The sequence below is a fragment of the Mixophyes fleayi genome, chromosome 8, assembly GCF_038048845.1.
Source record: "Mixophyes fleayi isolate aMixFle1 chromosome 8, aMixFle1.hap1, whole genome shotgun sequence".
NCBI lineage: Eukaryota > Metazoa > Chordata > Amphibia > Anura > Limnodynastidae > Mixophyes > Mixophyes fleayi.
The window spans coordinates 57824763-57850247 of record NC_134409.1 but is presented as its reverse complement, the minus strand read 5'-3'; the positions used below and the strand labels follow the sequence as shown (position 1 = coordinate 57850247).

Genomic DNA, 25485 nt, shown 5'->3' with positions numbered 1-25485 from the left:
AAATAAGTACAGTTTGTGCACCAAAACACGAGTCTGGGCTTACCATGAGCATGGCAATAAGATGACCCTCCCCTGTTCTTGAGTTGCTTGTTCCTTGTCAGCAATGTTGTTTATAATCAGGTCTGTAACATCTTCAGTTTTCTTCAGGTCATTAATAAAAGACATAACTATTGGTTACTATATTTCAACACAGGATCTTTGTTTTATATAATCTTTTATGGAGCATGTCATAGTGGATTAAGAATACTACTCAATTTGCAGTTATATTTTTCTTGTTTTACTGCAGCATAAAACATCACAAAAATCCTCTTTACTCTAGCATAGCCATTTGGGGGACACTGCTGACAATGGGGACGTTCAAAAGCTGGGTGGGTACGCTTAGACCGTCCTCCGTGCAAAACTCTTCGGCCAAAGCTAGCATTTTTGTAGACGAATACGTTGAAGAGAAAAAATCTGGTGAACTTGTGGACGGAAGACCAGGTAGCTGCTCAACACACTTGCTCGACCAAGGCTCCATTTTGTGGCACCCAGGAGGCGCTGACCTACCTGGTGGAGTGAGCCGTAATCTCCTCTGGAACTGGATAACCCTCTGAGAGATAAGTCTGACGAATGGTAGTTTTAATCTATCTGGCAACTGTGTCCTATCATGGCTTGTGAGCATCGTATAACACCAAGAGACTATCAGTTTTATGCACGGATGCTGTGCGATCCACATATATCTGCAAAGCCTGAACCACATGCGACAGAAGAAGCGAATCCTGAGATCCAGACTTCAAGTCCTAGGGCAACGCTGGTATAATAAAATCCTGGTCGATATGACATATGTACACCACCTTGGGTTGAAAAGAGGCCTTGGTGCATAAAACAGCTCTGTCCTCGTGAAAAATAAGAAAAGGTGACCTGCAGAACAGGCCCACCAACTCCGAGACCCATTGAGCAGATGATATAGCGACTGAAAAGGAAACCTTTTAGGTCAAAGTCGAGACCTGAACCTTAAAAGAAGCCAAATGCAGCCCTTGTCCAGGCCATCCTGAAGGAAAGACAAGAACCGAGTCAGATTGTTATGAACTTGCTTGTTATGAACCTGCCCTTAGAATTGCCCTCACTCAAGGTGGCCAGGATTGTCTCATAAAGATTCCATCTTGGATCTCTGTTATGAACTTGCCCTAACAATGGCCCATATCCAAGATGGCTAGGACTGTCTCATGAAGAATCCATCTTGGATCTCATTTCCTGTTTGGCCCTAGAAAAGGCACTTCCTGTTTTGAAGCCTTTGCTTGAGTATTGTGTTTGTTTCTGGACTAAATGCTTCCATAGAATCTTGCTCCCTCTTGTGATTTGGATTGCAATTGCATGATATTTCTACCAGACCTTTATCTGTCTTGAGACTTTGAGACTAGGTGGGCACACCTCACTGTACACATGTCTATGTAGAGCTTCCAGACCCGAAGATACTGCTTGGAAGATGCCGGTTTCCTGTCCTTAACCATTGTCTGAATAACCCTGTCAGAGGAAGTTTTTCTGCAGAGAATCAGGGCCTCTCAAAGCCAGCCGTACTAAGTCCCGATGAATGAATGGACCCTGGCTCAGAGGATCTTCCCTGAGAGGAAGTCTCCAGGGCAATTCTATAGCCATGCTGAGAACATCGACGTACCAGGATCTTCTCGGCCAGTCAGGTGTCAGCAGAATGACCAGCACCCCCTCTCTCTTGACCTTCTTTAGCACACGAGGTAATATAGGAATCGGAGGAAAGACATATATCAGCCGGTAGTTACAGGGAACTGTCATGCAATCCACTAGGTATGCCTGTGGATAATTGGTCCTGGCACAATACCTGGCTACTTTGTGGTTCAGCCGAGATACCATCATGTCGACCTCCCGCTGCCCCCACCTGTCTACAATCTGGGTGAACACCTCTGGGTGGAGGGACCATTCCCCTGGATGAATGGCATGGTGACTTAAGTAGTCGGCTTCCCAATAATCCACCCCTGGAATAAGACTGCTGAGAATACTGGGACATGATGTTCTGCCCATCACATGATCCTGGTCGCTTTCTTCATGGCTAGGGAACTTCTGGATTCCCCCTTGGTGGTTGAGATATGCCACCGCTGTGGCGGTGTCAGACTTGACTCAAATGGGTCTGATCCTCAGAAAGAACCGAGCTTTTACCAGAGCATTAAAGCATGCCCGTAGATCGAGAACATTGCCTCCTCCTGGGTCCAAAGCCCCTGTCACTGCACTCCAGCCATGGAGGCTGGCATCTATGGTTACTATGGTATAGTCACACACAGAGAAGGGATGGCCCCGACTTAGATTTCTCACTTGTAACCACCACAAGAAAGACTGACGGGTCATTGGACACAGATGGAAAAACTGTGTCACCAACTGAGGATCGGACCTCGACCACTTTGCTAGTATCTCGTTTTGAAAGGGTCATGAGTTGAGGTGAGCTAACTGTACCGCTTCAAAATAAGACACTGGTCACCCCATAAGTTTCATGCAATGAAGAATTGAAACATGCTCAAGGAATAACAAGTTTTTCACCTGTTTTTGAACAGCCAAAATTTTTTCCTGGGGCAAAAACACCTTCTGACACCTAGGGGTAAATGTATCAAGCTGAGAGTTTTCCGGCGGGTTTGAAAAACCAATCAGATTCTAGCTATAATTTATTTAGTACATTCTGCAAAATGATAACTAAAATCTGAATGGTTGCTATAGGCAACATCTCCACTTTTCAAACCTGCCGGAAAACTCTCAGTTTGATACATTTACCCTCTAGTGTCAAACAGGAGACCCAGGAAAACCATGCGCTGAGTAGGGACCAGGCTGGAGTTTTAGAAATTTATGACCCATCCTTGCACTAGCAGCATTTCTCCTGTCAAGAGGAAGTGGGACAGAAGATGAGAAGCAGAAATAACTTTGATCAGGAGATTGTCGAGGTCTGGCAGAATCATCACCCATTTCTGCCATAACTGCATTCACCTTTGTAAATACCTGCAGTGCTGTTGCCAGACCAAAGTATAGGGCTCAAAACTGGTAAAGGACATGTCCACTACAAACAGGAGAAGATTGTGCTGGTCTTGCCATATTGGGATGTGAAGGTATGCATACTTGATATCCAAGGATTCAAGAAACTCGTTCCGCTCCATGGAGTTGATCACGGAGGAAAATGACACCATCTGGAAGCAGGCTTCCCTCAAGCGTAAGTCAAGATACTTGAGGTTCAGGATAGGGCGAAAGGACATGTCTGGCTTTTGTGCAAGAAAATGGTTTGAGTAATAACCCAAACTTCTTTGCTCTCTCAGGACTTTGACACTCACACCTGATGATAACAAGGACTGAATTTCCCCCTGAAGGGCCATTAGCTTAATACCGTCTCGTGGAAGGGAAGTGGAAAGAAAATGCTTCTAAGGCATCTGCAGGAGATCCAGAACATAACCTCTTGTTACGATGCCCCTTATCCAGGCATCTTGCGAAGAATGTATCCACTGGTCCCGACTCTAATCCCTGGACTCAGGAATGAGCCAGATGCTTATGCCTCTAACATCTTCTCTAGGGAGGAATACACCCTAACCAGCTCCTGAAGCGACCTTTCTAGGTTTTGCATTCAGGGGAATTCTTGTGATGCCGCCAAGGCGTTAGGGACTCGCTGAGACGGATTCCCTAGAGAAGTAGTAATAAAAGCATTGTCACCTACCGTCCAAGGATAAAGATACTCAGATATAAAGATAAAGTGCCTGATTCATGAGGGCACGTATCTGCTGATTGGTGCCCTCATGAATTGGGGTTGGTGGCACTATAGCAGGCGGACACGGAGCAGGGGGTCCCCCTTCCATAATGACAAAACAACTCCAGGCTGTTTAGCACGGGACTGGACTCCATAGTGAGTGGGGTCTGCAAAAAAATGTGCATGTGGGGGGGCCACCATCTAGGGAGACCCAGGCCTGTGCTGAAAACACTAGGGGCTAGATTTACTAAGCTGCGGGTTTGAAAAAGTGGGTATGTTGCCTATAGCAACCAATCAGATTCTAGCTGTCATTTTGTATAATGTACTAAATAAATGAAAGCTAGAATCTGATTGGTTGCTATAGGCAACATCCCCACTTTTTCAAACCCACAGCTTAGTAAATCTAGCCCTAGGCCTCTTTCTACACCCCTGGGGCGGTGGAAATAGGGTAATAAAGTAAAGAAAGCAACAGTATAAAACACCATTTAACTTTGTGGAACTATAAGTCCCGGTCAGCCAGGACTGCCATTAACAGTCTGGGCATGTTGGTGCTTGTAGAACTACAAGCACCAGCATACCCATGGCAGCTAGGGCATGCTGGCACTTGGAGAACCATAAGTGCCAGCATGCCCTGACACCCAGGGTCACTGAGCCATGTAGTTCCACAAAGTAAAATTTAAATAAAACACACAACCCTTGTTTTAAACCATTTTAATAAAAATAATTAAACCCCTAAAATAAACCACACACCTCTTTAAAACCACATATTTATTAAAAATAATAAATCCCCATATATTTACCATCTGATGTCTTTATCTGTAGATGATTCAATCTTGTAAGCTTTTACTCTAATAATGCTTGAAACCAACTATAAAAAAACATAATATTCCACAGGTCCTGGAGTAGACCATAAAAGAAAATCCCCAAAAAATATTCCAAATGGTGTTGAAAATAATCTTCTTCACTTCAGTCTAAAAGACCCAAAATAATCCAAAGGATCCAGCTTGGCAACTTAAAAAACTATTAAGAGCGATTGCACTATGATCTTCCATAGAAGATCACCTGCCGCAGAATGAAATATCAACAACCGCGAGGTCTATGTATACAGCAGCGGGTTTTCCCACACTGTCATGGGAAACCCCCTACTGTATAAATGAACCTCGTGTCTGTTGATATTTCATTCTGCGGCATGTGTTCTGCCATAGAGGAACAAAATGCGGTCTTCCTCCCCTCTCTCGTTCACATTGCTCAGTTCCGTGAACGCTGCTAGTTGTAACAACAGAAATGAAATGAAAATAAAATAAAAATGATTAGAATAAAATTTAAAAAATGCCCTACTCCGTAAGCATTGTTAAGAAACTGACTGTCCATTGTCCAGGGGTCATAGAGGGGAGTTAACAGGGGGAGGCAGGGCTGGGGGGGCATCTGCTCCCCGGGCTGGTCCCATAGTGGGCTACCTTTGACTGGGTCATTGGGCCACCAGCATTTTTTTTTAAATGTTGCTAATAGGCTGCAGAGGCGAGTATCGCCTCTTGGGATAAACTTTGCCAGACCTCCCCTGGGAGGGAACAAGCCAGTCAGGTTGCTAGAATTTAGTGCCCCATAGTTAGCAGTGTCCCCCAAATGGCTGTAGAAGCAGAAGCAATTTTGCAGCTGTGGCTTTACGCCGGCACTCTAAATCAGACCCTTGTTCGGTATTAACATCAATTAACAAATCTTCATAAACCAAAATTTCCCATGCAAATTGTGGTATAGTGTATTATTTAAATCGTAGATAGAACTTTAATTACCTCAGGGTAAGGCAATAAATGAGCTTCCTGTGGAGTGGTGGGAGATGCAGATTCAGTTAGGCTCTCCTCATTTTGATTTATTTGTTCTTGCACATCTTCTAGTAGCATGCCAAGTCTAAAGATCTGTCCTTCTACCGCTCTGGAACAGATTGAGCAGATTACATGTGTCCAAGATAAACCAGTGCAGTTTTACCAGTACTACATTGACTGAATACTGGTTCTTCATCAGTTGAGATGTTATGCCTAATTTCACTAAGAACTGGTATAGTACCCCTGAAATATGTACTTAGTCCATAGTTGGGCAACATGATCCCTCTAGTTGTTGATAAACTACAATAACATGCTCAGCCAGCCATAGGATTGGCAATTTTGCAATTGTTAAAATGTTGAAGGTTATCTATTGTCAGTAACTGTGACAGAAAATCCGTTATTAGAAATTGCATGGCAAATACATTTCTGTCTATCCAGGAACAAGTGGCCAAACAGAAGACCTAGAATAAAGATTAACTACATTGCATGTTGCCTAATTACAGTAATTATGCTGGGTTCTATACCTTACTGGAATTACTCCTGTTACCTGAAATAGCACCTCTGCCTGAAATTACCTGTTGACAATTTAAAAACAAACTTTTGCTACCATTTGATAGAAAACATTGACTTGCTTAACAATATCTATAACCAGGGAAATAATCAGAGCAATCCATAGCTTGTTTCTATTTTACATATGTAAGCTAGGTCAGTTATTCACAACCTATCTGCCAGATGGCATCAACAGAATGTTTCTGAGTTTTAGACAATTTCAGGCAGAAGTGATATTTCAAGTAACAGTGGTCATACAAGTATTGTAGCACAAACCATAACTATTTTAATAAGACAAAATTATTTGAGTGTAGTTATTCTTTAATATAAATCATCTAGTTAACAATGTGTTGTAGAATAGAGACATTTTTTAGAGGATTAACAAGTGTAAAATGGATTAATGACTGCATTCTATGACCATTCATGAAATAGCCGACCAGAAAAATATCTATGAAATAAAAGAACTAGCTGCTGCCAAATACTGACACACTTCTTTGTCAGCTATTCGTATATGCTAGCCTAGCATGGCAAATGTTATCAAAGCCTGCGATATATGTTCATCACTTCACTCCACATTATAATACATTTTTTATGGTTTTATACTGGGTGAGAGATTGCTGATGCAGATCAGTGGGAAAGTGGTGGCACTAGTACCACAGTGGTTTGTGCATGACTGAACCTCAGTTTGTACTCTAACCCTACATGCTATGCCTTTAAAAAGTTATACAATTATCATGCTCCTTATTTTGAGCTGCTATCCTTGATGTCAGGTCAAAGCGTCAGTGGCATTAAGGATGCTTAAACCCTCCTATTAAAGCCCATCTTTTTCACCTACATGTGGTTCTTGCTTCTTCAAGCAGTTTTCTAAAGATCCCATTCACAAATCTGTATAAGTTTAGAATGGGACCATAACCAGGGTTTCTACTTTACAATACATTCTATTTAGTTTTCTCAAAGACTAACACTGCACTGTATATGACTGATTGATTGTGTAAACTTTGACCATACCTCTCTAAATCAAATTCTCCCACAGTTTGGGATCCTGTCCTGTATATCTGCAGCTGCAATTCACGATGCGTATCTTTGGCAGACAAGTAATTCAGTTCCAGGCTCTCCAAGCATGATTTCAAGTGTTGGAAAGTCTATTAAAAAAATGAAATGACATAACATTCTAATGAGAGCTTGGAATATATTTTATGGGTAAGTTTGTTGTCTGCTCTTTCCTTTTTGTGATGCCTCTGTATGTTTTACCAAATGCACAGCACAGCTTTAATTAGACAAGCAAACATCAAAATACATTGTCTAAACTGTAGTGTACCTAAAATGGATGGTGAGGTCCTGTCAATGAGATGTCCGGTATTCCTGGTCTCAGACCCCTGTTGACTGCATATAATAAAATATATCTCTATTGAAGTGGCAGTGGTCCCCTTAATAACAGAGGGCCTGATTCATTAAGGATCTTAACTTGAGAAACTTTGTATTTCAGTCAAAACCATGTTACAATGTTTTTTTCATGTAGCACACAAATACTTGATAGCTTATCTGTACACTGAAATTTAAAGTTGATATTTGTGTGCTACATGAAAAAACAGTCAGTATTTAATTTATATGCAAAACAGAATGCTAATTTACACCCCTTGCATTGTAACATGGTTTTGTCCAGGAGACTGAAATAAGAAGTTTCTCAAGTTAAGATCCTTAATGAATCAGGCCCAGAGATCCCTCCATGCCGCAGAATATTGCTTTAAATTTACTGAATTTACTTAAAATTACTTTAAACATGTCCTTCTGTTACAAGGGAGTTTAAAAGAACTTGAGTAACCGCTGTACATATTTTTATTTTCTCAAATATAAATGTACACAAGGGTTAGATTAAATGAAAACTTGTATTTTATGCTAATTAAAGAGAAAGGATCAAGTGTCCATGTCACAATTAATTTAGAATATTAACCTCTGTACACATGGGCATTGAAGAACAATGTCTGTTAAAAGCAATATCAAAATCTTATACTTTGCCCTCATTTTTTACAGAGCATGCTATTAAAGACTACCTGCAGCATAGTGTACTAAATACCAAGCATTAATGCTAGTGAACCAATATTACAATTGCCGCAAAGCAAACACTTGTCAGAATGTACATATGTACAGGTTTATATGCTTTCACTAGTTTTGGTTCTATCTGTGAAAGCATGTTTAACAGGTTTTAAGGACATGTATTGGACACCTGGGGGTATATTTACTAAACTGCGGGTTTGAAAAAGTGGAGATGTTGTCTATAGCAACCAATCAGATTCTAGCTGTCATTTTGTAGAATGCACTAAATAAATGAAAGCTAGAATCTGATTGGTTGCTATAGGCAACATCTCCACTTTTTCAATCCCGCAGTTTAGTAAATCTAGCCCCTGATTTTAACAGTCATGTAATTTAGTTTTTCCCCATCTTGAAGCATTTGAAGCAGCAACTTAGATAGAAGGGTTGATTGGGAACCAACACATGGTTTACATTAAAGCAAAATTAAAAAGTAAGGTGTCTGATAATGAAGAGTAAACATGTGCCTTTCATCTATTTATACACATCAAAAACAACTATATTCAACATGTAAAAAGCAAACAAATGACTACACATAGATGCCAACAGGAAAACATTTTGGAAAAATAAGTTTAACTTTTTCCACAGAGAACGTCTTGGAAAAGCACAAGAACACATTCTAGGTTATTCCGGCCACTAATTACAGTGTAAACACAACATAGTGGGCAAAAACGATACATAACACAGTGTTCTGGGAGAAGACATTGCATCTATCACTAAGGAAATGAAAACTGAACCATGTAAATTACAAGGTAAAGCAAACATAAAGTATAGGTTAAATGTACTATTAAATTCCCTTTTCTTTACAATATACTTGGTATGCTTTAAAAAGGTATTTACTTTGCAACCTTTATTTTCCCATAGTTGTTTAAGGAGAACTGCCACTTTACTTATGTTCTCATCATACATATATTGTAATGTCAATTAAATTTAATAGCTAATATGACTACCTCAGCATATAAAAAGTCATTAGATTGTGTGACGGGATGGGCTAATTCTGCCATCCTGATCCACCATGGTTTATGGGGTTTCACTGGATTGACACTGACTAGTCCTTTACTAATGCACCTTGGCCAAACCAGCCACTTATCGACTTGGTCAAATGTGTACCCACATTTATAGGAAGGTAATTGCTACCACCACCAGGCTCCTTCACTGGAACCACATGCTTCTGGGAAGTATGTAGCTGCTGCAGCACCGCTTTTTGGCTAAAGCCTACTGACTGCGTCTTTTGGCTCAGGATAGCAGGCAAAGCACTGGCGTAGGATGCTGGGCTCTGCACAGGACAAGCGGGAAATGGAATAAAGTATGTGCTTTAATCTGTTGGTAACAGGAACAAAAGAGGGGTAAACCCAGAAACAAAGCAGGATCTTCATACAGAGGAAGATAATTACTTATGTAGCTCTTATCAGAGCGATTTCATTAAACACACCACTTGAAGAATAGTGATGTTGCAAATTTTACATAGGCTACTAGCCGTTCTTTAAAATATTTTTTATACATAGTGGGGGGAAAATTACTACCCCAACCCTTTAAAATATTTAGATTGTTTTTCTTATCAGTGCATGCGGATCAGTTTGGCCATTTAACTTTCCATTCACTATAGCCAGAGCCAGGGGGCCACTGGTTCTGGGCTAGGGGATCTTATCTTTAGATCTCTCACCCAGATTGACTTCTAGGACTTTGTCACTTGGGTTTAGCACCACCTCCAAGCCAAATTCGACTCCAATAGGCTTGGCCACATCCCGGGGACACACCCTCGGCAGTATCAGTAGACGGAGCTCTCTTAGCTGAATTGCAACACTTTCCCTCCTTGGACTCCCATTCAGCAAAATCCATCCAGCACTACTGAAAAGCTTCTGGCATGCCCTCCTTCGGGTCACCAGGGAGAGGGTTTACAGGACTGTTGTGTCTGGTACCTGGACTCCGGATATTTTGTATATGTACAGTTTATGCCTATAGATACACAGGTGTTCAATACTGCAAAGTATAATATATGAGGAGGGGGAAGGAGACCCAGTTACAATCTGGGAAGAAAAAATAATGGTTGCTTATATGAAGCTATTGTCATTTTGGTTTCCTTGGCATTTCACCAGAGAATGTTTTAAAAATGAGACATAGATACATGTAAGAGAAGTTGGTGGGGCTTGTATATTAAGTACATATGGACAGAACTTTTTTTTTTTTTGAATGTCTAAGCACAGGGGTTGGGTATGCGATAATGAAGACCTAAATGCCCGCAACAGTTTCAAAAATATTTTAAAAGTGACAGATGTAAATTCCAGCATATGTAAATGTAGACTTTTTAAATAGTGAGAACCCTGAATTCAGATAAATAGACATCCCGACAGTGAGATTGACGTTACTTGAAAGAACTGATGCTATCAAGGGGGCAATGCGAGGACCCGCTGGCTGTATAATGTAGAACCCTTCCTAAAAAACATTATACAGCCCTCAGTATTCATGGGACTTTTGTATTATAAATTCATATTAACAATAAAAGTGGTGTTTTGCTTATAATATTCTCACTAGCCCCCAAATATTATGGGATGTGGTGTGATAGTTTTATTTATTGTTGCGCATGTGGGAATTATTATTATAATGGATTTTTACCTCAGTTTTAATGTTCATCATAATTTATACCACACAAGGCATCTAATTTCTGCATCTATGTTTTACTACCAAGCTCTTCTATTTTTATACATGCCCAATCGTGGCAATCCACTGACTTTATCGCACCTGCTATATTTAAAATACCCACTTATTAGCCTTTCTGAAACTTAACGTGTTGATCCTTTGAGGTCACCTCTATTTGATCTAACTGACCCCATATTACCCATGTTTAATACATGAATCATAATCTTATTATATATCTGAGGAATATTTACCCTTGTTGTTTTTACTTTTTATGCTGTATTTTGTGTTTCCTATTAATTACCAGCAAGATTACATTGCTGTGAGGTTTATATAACATATATTTTGACTAAATTGCAGACTGAGATCTGCAGGCTTGAGACAAAAAAGAGAACAAAGGTGCGTTTAGCAAGGTGCACTAAGTGTCCCTAAATTGTTGTGATAATCACATGAGTCATCCACTTAAAATATAATAAGTCTAAAAAAACAGCGAAATATAAAATAATATCAGACTAATAAAAACAAATTATATAAGTAAAATGACTGGGTGCACTAGATATTTGCTCTTGTATAAACGAAGTGGGGGATATGCAGCTAATAGGCTTTAAAAAGTGGACAGTATGCAAATTGATGTACTGAATCAATGTTCAATTGTCTGCCACTTGGGTATCCCTTAATAAGTCTCCAGCTGAGAATGGTAGGGAGGAGGTATGAATGTATTAGTATAGCTATTTTCTAATAGTATATCCAAATGCCTAAGGTCTATAGAAGATGTCAAATCGGGAGAGGTAAGATTCTATCTACCTTCTAAATGCTCCTAGCTAACTGAAGTATAATGGAGCTAGTAAACATGGAGATAATCTTATCTGCAATGGCTATTAGGTCTCAGTGCTGCTGTATTCAAAGTTCGTGATCCATAATGACAGGCTATGGACGGTGTATTGCTAACTGCCTCCTATGCTCCTTACTAACTCAGGACTTAAAGGGGCTTATGCTGCATATAGGATCCCCTCCATATAATAGAAAAACAGGAGCACCCAGTGCACCTGGCATTTTGGAGCACTTGCTCTATACAAAAATTTGTATCTTGTAAAAAAAATTGTTTCTTGCAAAAAAAAAAAAAGTACATCAAACTACTTACTTTTTGTTATTTATCACAGGTATTGATTATTACTTCACTATCTGATCAAGTAATTCACTATTCTATAAAGGATTTGGGAGGACTATACAATGATGCTGAGCATCTATGTTCCAATAGCTTCCTCCTTAGAAATAGGACAAGCTGTCCTCCTAAGCACAGTTTTATTGTCAGGTCAAGTGCGTGTTCAGTCCCTGACTTACCCTGCTCTCAATAATAGTGATAGTACCCTGCGCCCCCCCTTCAGCTTTGCTCTCTCTCTTACTGCCCTAGTTATGACCCTGAAGTACAATATGGGATTAACTATGTTTATTTCAGGCATGGTTAAAGCTCCATTCATTATGTAGTTAAGACTGCACATTACAAGACAGCTTGGAAAAATACAAAAGGGCTAGTGGGTGTGAGATCATACACCAGGATTGCTAACAGTAAGTACATTTTCAACCCTCAATAAGAAATAGGTAAATGTCAATAAATATTCTCCCTTTCCTGACAAAACAATAATACACATAGAAGTGTTACACCAATCATTATGATACTAGTTATGGTTGTCATTTACTATAACCAAAACCACTTTTTTGCAGACAGTGCTTCAGTTTGAGTTTTTGGCATATTTGGATATGGCATGATAATGCATTGATAAAAAATGTTATAAAGTATTTTTTTTAAAATTATTAGTAATAAAGTATTCTTAAAGCTTGGCAACCATATCTTGTGCAGTTTCTAGTTATAAAAGAAACTATAGAGAAACTGCCAAAGGGCTAAAGTTAAACCTGAAATAAGCTGTGTTCATTATCATGTCATTACGAATAGCACACTACACAAAAAAGATTATTTATGACTACAACAGAAAGTAAACCACGGCAAACCAAAGGAGAAAATAAAACTATGTTACCAGGAGCTCTTCTTTTCTAGACACTGACTTCTTAAAAAGACAACCTGAAAAGCTTTCAACCTGTGGAAATATAATGATTTTGTGTTTGTAATAATAAAGGATGAGAAATGATGAAACACTACATTTAATTAGTAGTTAAAGAAAACTAAATCACAATTATATTTTAATGATGTTTATAATTTAATATACCTGACCAATGCAATGTTGATTTCATAATATAATTGTTTTATTTTGGTCTGCTGCTTTTTTTGCTGTCTTTAGAGAGCATGCATTTTATGACTGAACTATCCTTTATTCATATAGCGACAACAAATTCCACAGTACACTGATATAACTTGACAGCTGCAGCTTATAAAAAGTAGACTGAGATAGGGTAGTGTTGCAAGCCAATTAAAACTCCTGCCTTTAAGCATGATGCTTAATTGCTGAAACGTGATACATAGTAATGAATATAGACTTGAACATTTATATATACATTTATACTACAATCGGTAGTCCCTAGACTCTATTCTAAATGCCAAGCGTCCCTAGACTCTATTCTGAATGCCAACCTTAACAGCCAGTGTTTTAAGGGCTGATGAGACAGTACAAAAGGAGGATCCATGTAATGACAAAACAATAATTACAATTAGTTATTGCAATTATTGTATTACATTAATAATTAATGCTATGTTTTTTTCCAGTAACATACATTTTTCAGTTAAATAAAGGGAAAAACATGGCAGCAGGGGCACAATAGCTAAACAATTAGGGCCTCTACCCTCTCACAAAATAACTGGCCACAGATATTGCAATATCACATCTGTAATCGTGATGCCCAATAAAAATCCAAAGTAAATCCACAAAAATGGATAAGATCAGGCATGACTGAAGAGGACTGCAGGACACTGTTATCGCTCTGTGTTCAGTCTTCTTTCAAAAGCACTAACAGGCCCCTATCATGTCAGAAGTGAACCCAAAAGGCCTAACTACCTGTGTGTCCTATGTGGTCATCTGAGGAAAGAGCAAGACATTTGCGCAAACATTCTCACAAGGCTTTTTACATATTGCCATTGAAGTGCATTACAAGTCCTCCTAATTTTATTCACATTCTCAGTGAGGTTTCAACTAAAAGGCAAATTAACAAGTTTCCAAAAGAACAAGATTACACCTATTAAACCTGTTAAGATGCATTAGGGGAAAAGCAGAGCTATATCATTATCTTCCCTCTGGCCTGGGGCATGTTGATATTTCTGCACTTAGTAATTCTTATCCCACTTTATTTCTTACCAGAAGTTTTCTCACTTTTATTTTTTACCTTAGTCTATGGCATTATAATGGGATGAAAAACTTTATTTCAAATGGACATTATATGGATAAATTATCAAAAATAGTAAATAGGCACTTATCCAAGGTTTAGTCTGTTATTATTGACACAATTAGTGGAAATCTTCCTCCCCAAAAATATATGTAAAATTATCTTACAACTTCTAAAACCAAATATTTGCAATACATTTGAGACTTGGGGGTATATTTACTAAACTGTGGGCTTGAAAAAGTGGAGATGTTGCATATAGCAACCAATCAGATTCTAGATGTCATGTTGTAGAATGTACTAAATAAATGACAGCTAGAATCTGATTGGTTGCTATAGGCAACATCTCCACTTTTTCAAACCTGCAGTTTAGTTAATATACCCCTGGGTCTACTAATAAGGGCCATAATAAAGTTTATATATAAATATTGTGTGTTTTTTACATATTACATTCTTTATTTATTTTTAGTTTTTAACATTTGTTACATTTTAACTAAGGAAGCATGCAATAAGATAAGCTTAGATGTCAGTGTCATCTGAGTGGGGAGATTCTCTATGTTTAAGTAAACCCAGGATCTCTCTCATGTATAGATTCAGTGATGATCACATTACGTAATTCAGAAAGTTGGGAGGGTGGGGAGCTTTATAGCATGGACATCGTTATGTAGAACACTGTGCAGGGGTAAGTGAACAGTTGGTATCTGCATGTAATAGTTAATGAATGGTGAGGAAGAACCAGTGACTTTAATGGCCATCCTTGAGGAGGAGTCATTTTAGCTTTGTAGGATACTTTTGCTTAAATAGCCACTTCACTCATGGGTAGGCAGCTGCCGTGATGCCAATAATGCACCTGATTAGCATCAATATTCAGATGTCCTGTTGAATTTAAATGTTGCTTCTCTTATATGAAGGGACCCAATGGTCTGCCATAATTCACACCCCACACTGTCACTACCAGCTTGTGTTGTTGACACCGTTAGTGTTTATGTTCCTTAGCCAATTTCAACCAGACAGTCCTATTTGTCAATGTTAATGAAATTTGGTGGGTTCCTCATATACCCACTATGACAAAGTATGACTAGTTGTGCATTCAAATACGCCTATATCGGCACCACTGCAGAATTCAGCTGTATAAATATATCCCATCTGTTACTCTGAAGTAGTCATGTCATCCCCTTTCTTGAATAGTCTGTTTCCAACCACAGGACTCACTACTAGCTACATGCTATTTAAGTGGCTGCCCCTTCTCAATACATATATTATATAGATATCCTTGATCCTGATTCACTCATGCTGGCACCTTTCCCAGCCCACTCATTGGCCTGGGAAAAGTGCCAGCATGAGTATATTGCCACTATATTGAGTTGCCTTTTCATTGGACAAAATATAGTAAATATATTCATAATTTTCATAAGACCAAAAATATTGCTTGCAAAAAAATTGAAATATGATGTCACACAACATAGATTAGAGTTTTCAGGCACAGTGTGGGTGAAACAATAGTCTGCATGGTTAGTAGATACTAAATATAGCAAATTCTTATTGCAGCAATATAATAAAAAAATAGCTCAAAATTAAAATCTTTTCTTTGATGACACATACATGGCTTCCTTTGACAAATGTGTGAGTATATCTATTATTAATTCCTTCTTTAGTGAAAATGCCAATAAAATCATCCAAATTAGTTTCTGAGACTGGGCAAAGGTGTCCAGCACAACTATTCTTAATGGCTAATCACATAAAATTTGAATTTAATGTTAATGGAAATGCACCATTAACTCAAATATCATAACTAGTAGAAGGTCTATGCCAGAGACAGCAATACAGGGAACCAATGCTGCAACTGTTCATAAAAAGCACTGAAAAGCCAGCTGTCTTGGTGTCACACTTGACTCCACCCTCTGCTTTATTCCTCACATCCAGACTCTCTCCCAGTCCTGTCAATTCCACATTAAAAACATACCCAGAATACACCCTTTTCTTACTCAACATGCTACCAAAACTCTTATCCATTCTCTCATCATCTCCAGTCTTGACCACTCTAACCTCCTGCTATCTGGCATTCCTGACACCCATATATCCACACTTCAATCCATCCCAAATGCTGCCTGCAAGGCTGATCTTCCTCTCTCACCGCTCCACATCTGCTGCAACACTTTGCAAATCCCTACACTGGCTCCCTGTGTCCTCCAGAATAAAATTCAAATTACTCATCCTTACCTACAAAGCCCTCAACAACACTACCCCTGCATACATCTTAAATGTCATATCAAAATACTCTCCTTCCTGCCCTCATAGATCTACCTCTGACATTCACATTGTCTCTTCTCTGGGAAGCACCTCTCACTCTTGCCTACAAGACTTCTCCTGTGCTGTTCCCCACTTATGGAATTTCCTACCACGATCAATTAGACTTTCCCACAGCCTTAAAATCTTTAGACGCTCTTTGAAACCCATCTCTTTTTTTAGAGGTGACATTATCCCTGATAACACTATTCACACTAATACACCCTCACAACTGTCTCAATCTCCACTCTGAGCAGCTCCTCTTGTGTCAGCTGTGCCCTCTTCCACTTAGAATGTAAGCTCTCTAATGAGCAGGGTCCTTTATACTCTGTTTTGATGTCTGCGTTTATTTTGTCTACATTGTATGTCACTGATTTATGTATGTACTGTATTCCCTACTGTATGGCGCTGCGGAGCACTGTGACGGCCTTACAAATCTACGATAATAATAATAATAACCAGAGCGTTGTCAGTTTCTAACACAGGCACTGAGCTGATGCTGTAACCAATCTGGGTTTGTGTCAGAAACTGACAAAGCAATGTTTGAACCTGATCTGGTCCCAGCTGTCATAACCGCATTGTGAAGCTTCTTGCCATGGTGCTGAGTCAGGTTTCCCAAACTGTGGTGATCCCTGGTAGGAGACCACCACAATTCTCCTGGTTGCAAAGAAGAGGAATGTTAGGTCTAAATTAAATTGTTATGTCCTTGCATCTCATATATAAATACATATGTATAAATACATATATAAAACGGTTACAGACATCAAATGGCTATTTTATCTGAACCATATTTATCTTCATCCAATCCTCAGTTCATCTTTGAACAGGTATACTCAAGCAGTTGTTTCAATAATTAAAGAATATTAAAATTAATAATGAAATGTAACAATTGGCCACTGCCTTAGACTAAAACACACTTTTGTTCAGCGCTAGTATTAAATATTTCTCTAGACATACAGCATTTGCTGTAATATATTTCCAAAATCTTTCTCTGCAGATCTCACAGCTACCATCTGTGTGTTCAGCAGGGATGTCTATTTTTGATAAGAAGCTAATCAACTTTGCAATAAATCCTCTATGGCTGGATTTTGGCAATAAATAGACACACAATGCCAGTCACTCGTAGCAAAATATGCAGTGCTATGTTAGCCTTATATTTAAGCAAGTTTGGAAAACACAGAAAAGAATACAAATTATCTATCAATGTCCCTCTAATTTAGTGGCTTGAAAATGAAAGAGTTGAAGAGTTGAATTTTTAAGTTCGCTATTAAGAAATACAATCCACTTGTCACTAAATGCAACCAACTTAATTGCATGACTATGATAATTCCTCTTGGTGGGTTCACCATCTTTGTTCGCTATACTTACCTCCTCTGGCGAATACTTTGAATGTTACATTTTTATATTTGAATGCTAAAGTTATGATTTTTTTTTTCTTGTATATGTTGCAGAGTTTAATAAAAAATTAAAAAGAAAAAGAACTACAATCCACTGTGCCAGTTTTTAAAAGCCCAGGTTGTGCGCCTTCATTTTACAGATTGCTTGCATTAGAAGGAGCATTATTAGAATTGCAGACATGTAGCATGCATCAGAACAAATTACGGTATAGCATTGAAAATTGCATGCTTCAAGTTTAGAATGGCTGACCTGACAACTCTACATGTGTGCATTAATGTTCATGTGAAAAGCTACAAAACATAAAACAGTCATATTACTTTCATTTTCAGCTTTTGAGCTTGTTCCATTAGTATTCTGGACATCTTTTCTCCCTCTGTTGGAATCTTTGCTATCTCCATACTTTGCGAATCCTTAATGTCTGTTGCTGACTTGAATGTTTGAAGAGCATCTTCTGCAAAGAATACATAATAAATAATTTGTGTATATGCTGAATAACTTCCATTTGTTTACCATTATCAAAAGTAACTAATAATATAAGTTATACAATGGAAGACACACTAAAGTCCAAATTTACAGCAGCTATGTAGTATAAAATAATATGGTCTACAGCAGGTCTCGCCAACCTGTGGCTCTCCAGGTGTTGTAAATCTACAAGTTCCAGCATTCTTTGCCAGTACATAACCAGCCAATAGCTGGCAAAGCATGATGGGACTTGTAGTTTCACAACATCTGAAGAGATACAGATTGGCCAGGCCTGGTCTACAGCCATATAAGCCATATACACACAATAAGGTCATGGATCTGCACAATATCATAAAAGACATGGACATATAACATGTGCATTATTTCTAACTAAGGCTTTTTGGGTGTGGTTTAAAAACCAACCCTTGTTACATGTTAACCTCCATGCATGAGATCTGAGTGCATTTGATCTTAACAGCATTTCAGTGTTGTTTAAAGCATATATGGTAGTGTACAGCTTGCAATAGTGAGGACCATTGACACTGGGTTGATAGAATAAATGTTTTGATCAAAATAAGAACTAATATCTCCTACTTTCATTTTACTAGATACATACACCTTTGCAATGAAAAGGTTAAGCACTGACAACAACTATATTTTTGTTTTTATCCATACAGGACATTTAGATTGATGCAACTGGTACACTGTAGAGTATGGGATCGACCAAGCACAAACTTATTTCTTTCTATTTCATTTTATTTGTTACTAAGCCGACTAAATGCATTTCTGCGACTGCAGCTTTTCTTTCTTACTGTATCTGTTTTCTAATACTTCCACATTTGGCTCCACCATTTATAACTTGATTATTTGCCAAGAAGGAGATCTGAATGATGGATATGTATTTGTAACAGAAAAATGAAAGTAATGAACAATACATAAATGCCCTGTTACCTTACTATAACAATATAAAATATTCACATAATAAGGCAATGTCCTATATGTAACATAGAATTAACTAGCGATACAGCACTAAATTATATGTAAAGCTCTAAAGTTCAGGAGCGCTACAATTCAAACACGAACATGATATTGCAGAGCTATTTAGGGCATCCAGAGATCTTACTGCAGTGACAATACCAAGTACAAAAACTGTAACATAAGCCGGATAGCATCTACCCAGTTGTTCTGCATTCATGGGTAAAAAATTAAAAAAATATTTTGCAATGAACCACTTTCTCCACATGTCTTCCAACATATAGGGTAAACATTTCAAGTACTATAGGATTAGTAATACCATCCCAGAAGAATGTTACATATATTTTCTTTATTACGTATTCAAATTTCTGAATTTTTAGAGTATTTTCTTAAAAAGAGGGCCACAACAGGATTCTCAATTCCTTTTGAAGTGCTTCTTCTCATCTAATCAAATCCTTATGTTTAAGAAAGTAGTCAATATGAAAACTGGAGCATATACCATACATAATAGAGATGGAATCTTTCTGGCCAAGTTATCTTCAGTAGAAATATGACTATATCTCATATCAATGCCTGTGGAACATCAAAACCCTCTGATTTTCAGCAGCCCCTGCTACAATATAAAAATAGTGGGCAGCACGGTGGCTAAGTGGTTAGCACTTCTGCCTCACAGCACTGGGGTCATGAGTTCAATTCCCAACCATGGCCTTATCTGTGTGGAGTTTGTATGTTCTCCCCGTGTTTGCATGGGTTTGCTCCAGTTTCCTCCCTAGTAGGTTAATTGGCTGCTATCAAAATTGAACCTAGTCTCTCTCTCTCTCTATGTCTGTGTGTGTGTGTGTGTGTGTGTGTGTGTGTGTATGTTCGGGAATTTAGACTGTAAGCTCCAATGGGGCGGGGACTGATGCGAATGAGTTCTCTGTACAGCGCTGCGAAAATCAGTGGCGCTATATAAATAAATGATGATGATGATGATGATGAAAAATACCTTACACTAATTTCTGCAGTTGACAACTCTCTAGCAAGTTGAAAGGGAGCAATGTGGTCAAAGAAAATACACCAGGACAGTAGCAGTACATGAACTGCACTTTTTAAAAAAACATGTTACACTTCTATACACAACCAGTATGAAAATGTTTATTCTTATTACCTATTTAATAAGTGTCCATCCACTGGGTGTACCAACAGTGAGTAGAATTCAGTATCTTATAGAAACCTACTATATAAAACATGGTTATGATATACAGTATGTTAGAATACAGTTATTTTCTGTTGGCCAATTGTTGCATGCTAAACCTTATAGTATATGTTCATATATGAACCATTGAACTGGATACAAAATGTTGTATCCTAATTATTGGTGCTTATTGTTTAACGGCAATAATCCGTACTTTATTAATTAAATTATAAAACACCCTTCATATCAATCAATACATTCAGTTCAGTTACTTGAATGGGAACATAGCTAGCAAGAATGGGAAAACAGCACTGTTTACCAGGGGAAATGGGTCATGTTGGAAACTATGCAAATGGCAGGGCTGAATTTATAATTAGATGTATAAAGCACATGTCTGCCAATTGCTGCAGGACAAAAATACCTTTCAAACCCCTCCGGCTTCCTCACAGGAAGAAACAAGCAAACACTGGGCCTATAGCAAAAAAAAATTTGGGAGGGGAGGGATGGGTGATACATGTAGATCCGCCCTGATGGTCCCCCTCTCCTCTTCTGTTTCGACTTTCAGTTCAGTTCTTCTTCTACATCTTGTAACATTTTTGTGTTAACTGTGTCACCAATTACATCCAGAACTTCACTGTCCTTCTGCTGAATGGCAATCACAATCAGCTTCACAACTGTGAACCGGAAAAAAAAACAGAACAGAAAAGAGGAAGAAAGGGCTTCTGTAGCCTCGCAGGGTTCCCCTTACCTCCAGGCAACAGAGCAGCTATATGGTTAAGTCACTGCTCACAGCTCCTCTTACTATAGTTACATCTGTTCATTGTAATTAAAATGTCATCCAATGTATTTATAACTGTTGTCATTTAAACAATTGCAATAATAATTTTCTATATCGCTAGATTTAATAGTGCTAGGGGCATGTAATGTACATAGCGGCACATTGTTTTGTATTAAGCTGTACATTTGGTCATCAGAAGACTAAATCCTAAGATCATTCTGTTAGTGCTAGCCATCTTTATCAATACTTTAACTGAAAATAGGTGATGGTAATAAGAAGTAAAATTATTGTACCTTTGTGTAGTCCAAGGAGAACAACTTCTGTTTGGTTCTCTGTATAGTTGAAAGACTGACATGAGTCTGGTGGAAAACATTCAGAAGCTGGAGGAGATATAGAGTTGACTTTGTTGAAATCAGAAGTACAAACTAAATCCTCTGAGACCTTAAAGAAAAAAATATTAGAGAGGATTAAAAACAGAATTTAGATGTATATAGAAACAATTTGACTATACTATAAACCTTATTCTATGCAATCTTTGTTTTATCATCATCGTCACCATTTATTTATATAGCGCCACTAATTCCAGAGCGCTGTACAGAGAACTCATTCACATCAGTCCCTGCACCATTGGAGCTTACAATCTAAATTTACTAACACACACACTCAGACAGACGGAAAGAGAGAATAGGGTCAATTAGACTAGCAGCCAATTAACCTACTAGTATGTTTTTGGAGTGTGGGAGGAAATCGGATCAGACCCATGCAAATACGGAAAGAACATACAAACTCCACACAGGCCATGGTCATGACCCCAGTGCTGTGAGGCAGAAGTGCTAACCACTTAGCCACCGTGCTGCCCAATGTTATCTATTTGCAGAATGTATTTATGCTTTCTCTTTGCAGTTTCTGGAGTTTGTTTAATTACTACTGTGTATAATCTGGCTGCAGGAAATCTATGCAGGCTAACAATATAATGATCTGAAATACTAGAGATTGTGATTAAGCCTGGAGGGAATTTTAAATTTTGTGAAGACAGTATTCTGCCTAAAACCCAGTGATGTCATCTGCAAGGAAGAAAAGAGGGTGAGGTTAGATTGAGACTAAAAAAATGGATGTTATTCCAAAAAAGAACACACAGTAGACAAGATTACATCATATTGCATTCCTATTGGTTACAGTTATGTCTACTTCTATTTTTGGTGTTTACATTCATTCCTGGTTACCACATAGGATTTTAACAATTTACCATATCCCAAATAGGAGCAGACATTATGTGAATGAATGTATAATACTTCGTAAGTTATTCTGTTGTATTCACCTGTACATGTAGATGGTCAGAAGAAAGTGTAGTTTCCTTCTTTTGTTCTTGCTGCATGGATGGTTGCATGGAATCCAGTATATCTTGAATAGCAAATGACTGCCCCATTAAAGTGGGAGAAGATGCAGTTCTCTTTAATGTAGGAAAAGGCTTAACACCACCAATATCACACTTTGGTATTTTTACTTTTGGTGGCACTTTTGAAAAATCAGGAAGTTTGTAGTGTACCTGTCCTTGGCCATATTTCATTTCGTATGAAGGTCTCCTTTCTGGGTCATACTTAGGATACTGTCTTTTATCATCCAAATTGTCAGGTAGCAACTCAACAAGTCTCATGTTCTCTTGCACAAGGCCAGTTCCATTTCCATTTTCAGTTGTTGAAGTATCATCTATATCAGAATTATTTTTGGTATTCAACATTTCTTCCTGGATGTCAATGTTTTCATTTTGGTACATTTCTAGATATTCATCCTCAAAATCCTCTTGTTGTTCTTTACTAAAAACATATTGCTTAAGCTTTGTGAAACTTTTTCGGCTAATTACTGTTTCGCTACTACTTTCAGCAATGGATATTTCTGGCATAGTTTCATAGTCAATGAACTCACACAGGTTCAGCAGACCATCATCTGTAAAATGGCGTAGGAGTACATCTGGTATTATTGTGGGAATGGTTATTAACTTCTCACTTTCATGTTCTGTGTCTTTGTTGGTCTCCATTGTATGCTTGGAAACAGTCTCAGACAAACTAAACACAATGTTGCTATCCTCAGAATAAAAAACTTCATCATCAGCAGTTTCAGACTCTATTTCACTGTTGATATTTTGACTTTCCTTAGGACTAATCAGTGCCTGTTGAGCATCAGAAAGGGTTCTAGATCTCTTTACCTGGTCGTGGTCTAAATTTGGAACTAAATAACATTCAAGGATCCCATCAAAAGGAAGGTCTTCTTGTTCATCATCAGTGTTGTCTCTTGCAGAATTACCCCATGATTCCTCAAGCTGATCTGACGGCTTTTGTGAAATATTAACATTGTCGTCTTTAGCAAACTCCATCTAGTGCTCATTAACAGCATGCAGGCAATTTGAATTGAGCTCTGTAAAAAATACCTCTGATAAATTACAATATAGTTATTATGGTAAAATATATTGATACACAAAGACATTAGTAAAATTATTTAACCTATAGCTCAAAATACAAATGCATATATATAAGCATTCTTATTTACTGGCATAAGCTCATTAAAAGCTTTCCCTTTCAAATAACTCCTCATTGTTTTATTATATAACCAGTTACTAAAAAAGAAAAACTTACTGAAGTATGTATTGTTTCCTTAATACATAGTAACCTATTTCCACAATCGCTTTGGACTAATCAAACGGAAATTGAAGGTTTGCAAATCATGCCTATTGCTGGGCATGAATGGGGTACTTTGTAGAAGTTTTATACATACTAGATATACAGAGCAATTCATGCTATCCAGAAAGGTGTGGGCCATAGAGATTAGTATAAAAGATAACACTTAAGTGATACAAAGAGTCTTAAGGAGCTTTGTTAATGGGCTTTTTAAAAAGGCACGCTTAAAATTATTTGCACCTTCCTGAGAACTAGGAAAAAAAGGTAGACTATTTAAGGATTGTACATATGAAGCTATAACCCACTAGTGATGTCTTACCAGTTATATGCTGCTCCTCTATTCTGTGCTTCTTTTACCTGCTCATTAAACTAGAAGAGGAATCAGGTAATGCCTGAGCTCTTTATTGGACAATACTTGCATCAGGTTACGTGTATTGTACTGTCTGCACTCTCCATCTCATATGGTTTGTTGGATTCGCTCTTGTTTGTAACTATACACCCTGTCATTTAGCATTCTGTTTCTACTTTGTTATTTTACACATTGCCAGGACGCTGTAGCCCAGCAACCAGCTAAGGGAAATTCTATATTCAGCAGTTTAACAGAAGGGGGGACATAAAATTCACAGCTATAGGAAGTTTTGACTTTACAAATTTCTAAAAAACAAATAAAAACATTTTGCTGCAAGAATGAAGGTTAGTAATCCCTGTGCTATCAGGAGCAGATTATTTATTCATACAAAAACGTCAGCAAAACAGATAGAAATGGTGTGCTACTTGGGAAACACTCTAGAGTCCTATGGATCTCAATGTGCAAAGAAATCCTTAAATCAATAAATGCAATTTAAAGGTCAAACTGAACAAACATCTATGTGGTACATTTATTGTCTTGTGATAACTCTGTTTGCTAACACTTGTATCCAGATAACAGTCATCTTGTTATGCACCGGTGTAGATTACTAAAATGATTACTGTATTAAGAAAATAGCATGTTAATCCTAAACATGTATTATCCTTCTCCACAAATATTTTATACTGAAAAACAAAACTTAAGTATATACATTTTATTTATATGAAATTAATCTTTTGAATTTATAAGCCTGCGTTCTATGAAAAGAACATGTTAGAACTTTTTGTTTATTAGAACATTTTTTATTGGAGTAACATAGCAAAACAGAGTATAGGACACAAAGTACAGCACAATAGTATGTATTGAATAGATAGATAGATAGATAGATCCTATAGGTGCGCAGCTGGCAATACTATACGGACAGAACTGAGGATGTCAAACGTGAGTTCCTTTACTTAATTACAGAGGATATAATTCACATTCTCACTTAATAAGGCAATCTCCACACCAGCGATATTGTGAGCCTCTTGATAAGTGGCTATAATCGACACAAGTAATGGAAAGCGACGCATTTCGTCTGCACCATGCAGACTTTGTCAAGCTATATGATTGGTAAATAAGGTGTTGTGTGGATTCTGGTAAACTATTAATAAAGCTTTCCCATATAATAAAGAGCATGTCAGTGTGGAATTCTTTGTGTAGCGATGCCTCCAGCTAATCTATATTGAAGAGAAAGAAAAATGTG

The 25485-nt window shown here is 38.0% G+C and overlaps 1 protein-coding gene across 1 annotated transcript in view; it reads right to left on the bottom strand.

Annotated features, from left to right (window-relative positions):
• AKNAD1 (AKNA domain containing 1) overlaps window positions 1–23256 on the bottom strand; it is a 106108-nt gene extending 82852 nt beyond the window's left edge. Inside the window, exons 1-7 of the mRNA XM_075184173.1 lie at window positions 22540–23256; window positions 21515–21662; window positions 21058–21117; window positions 18147–18280; window positions 7105–7238; window positions 5518–5656; window positions 44–141 (exon numbers count right to left, since the gene is read on the bottom strand). Of these exons, the coding sequence (XP_075040274.1) occupies window positions 44–141; window positions 5518–5656; window positions 7105–7238; window positions 18147–18280; window positions 21058–21117; window positions 21515–21662; window positions 22540–23256 (1430 nt within the window). The remainder of the gene's footprint in view (window positions 1–43; window positions 142–5517; window positions 5657–7104; window positions 7239–18146; window positions 18281–21057; window positions 21118–21514; window positions 21663–22539) is intronic.
• Window positions 23257–25485: the final 2229 nt, after the last annotated feature.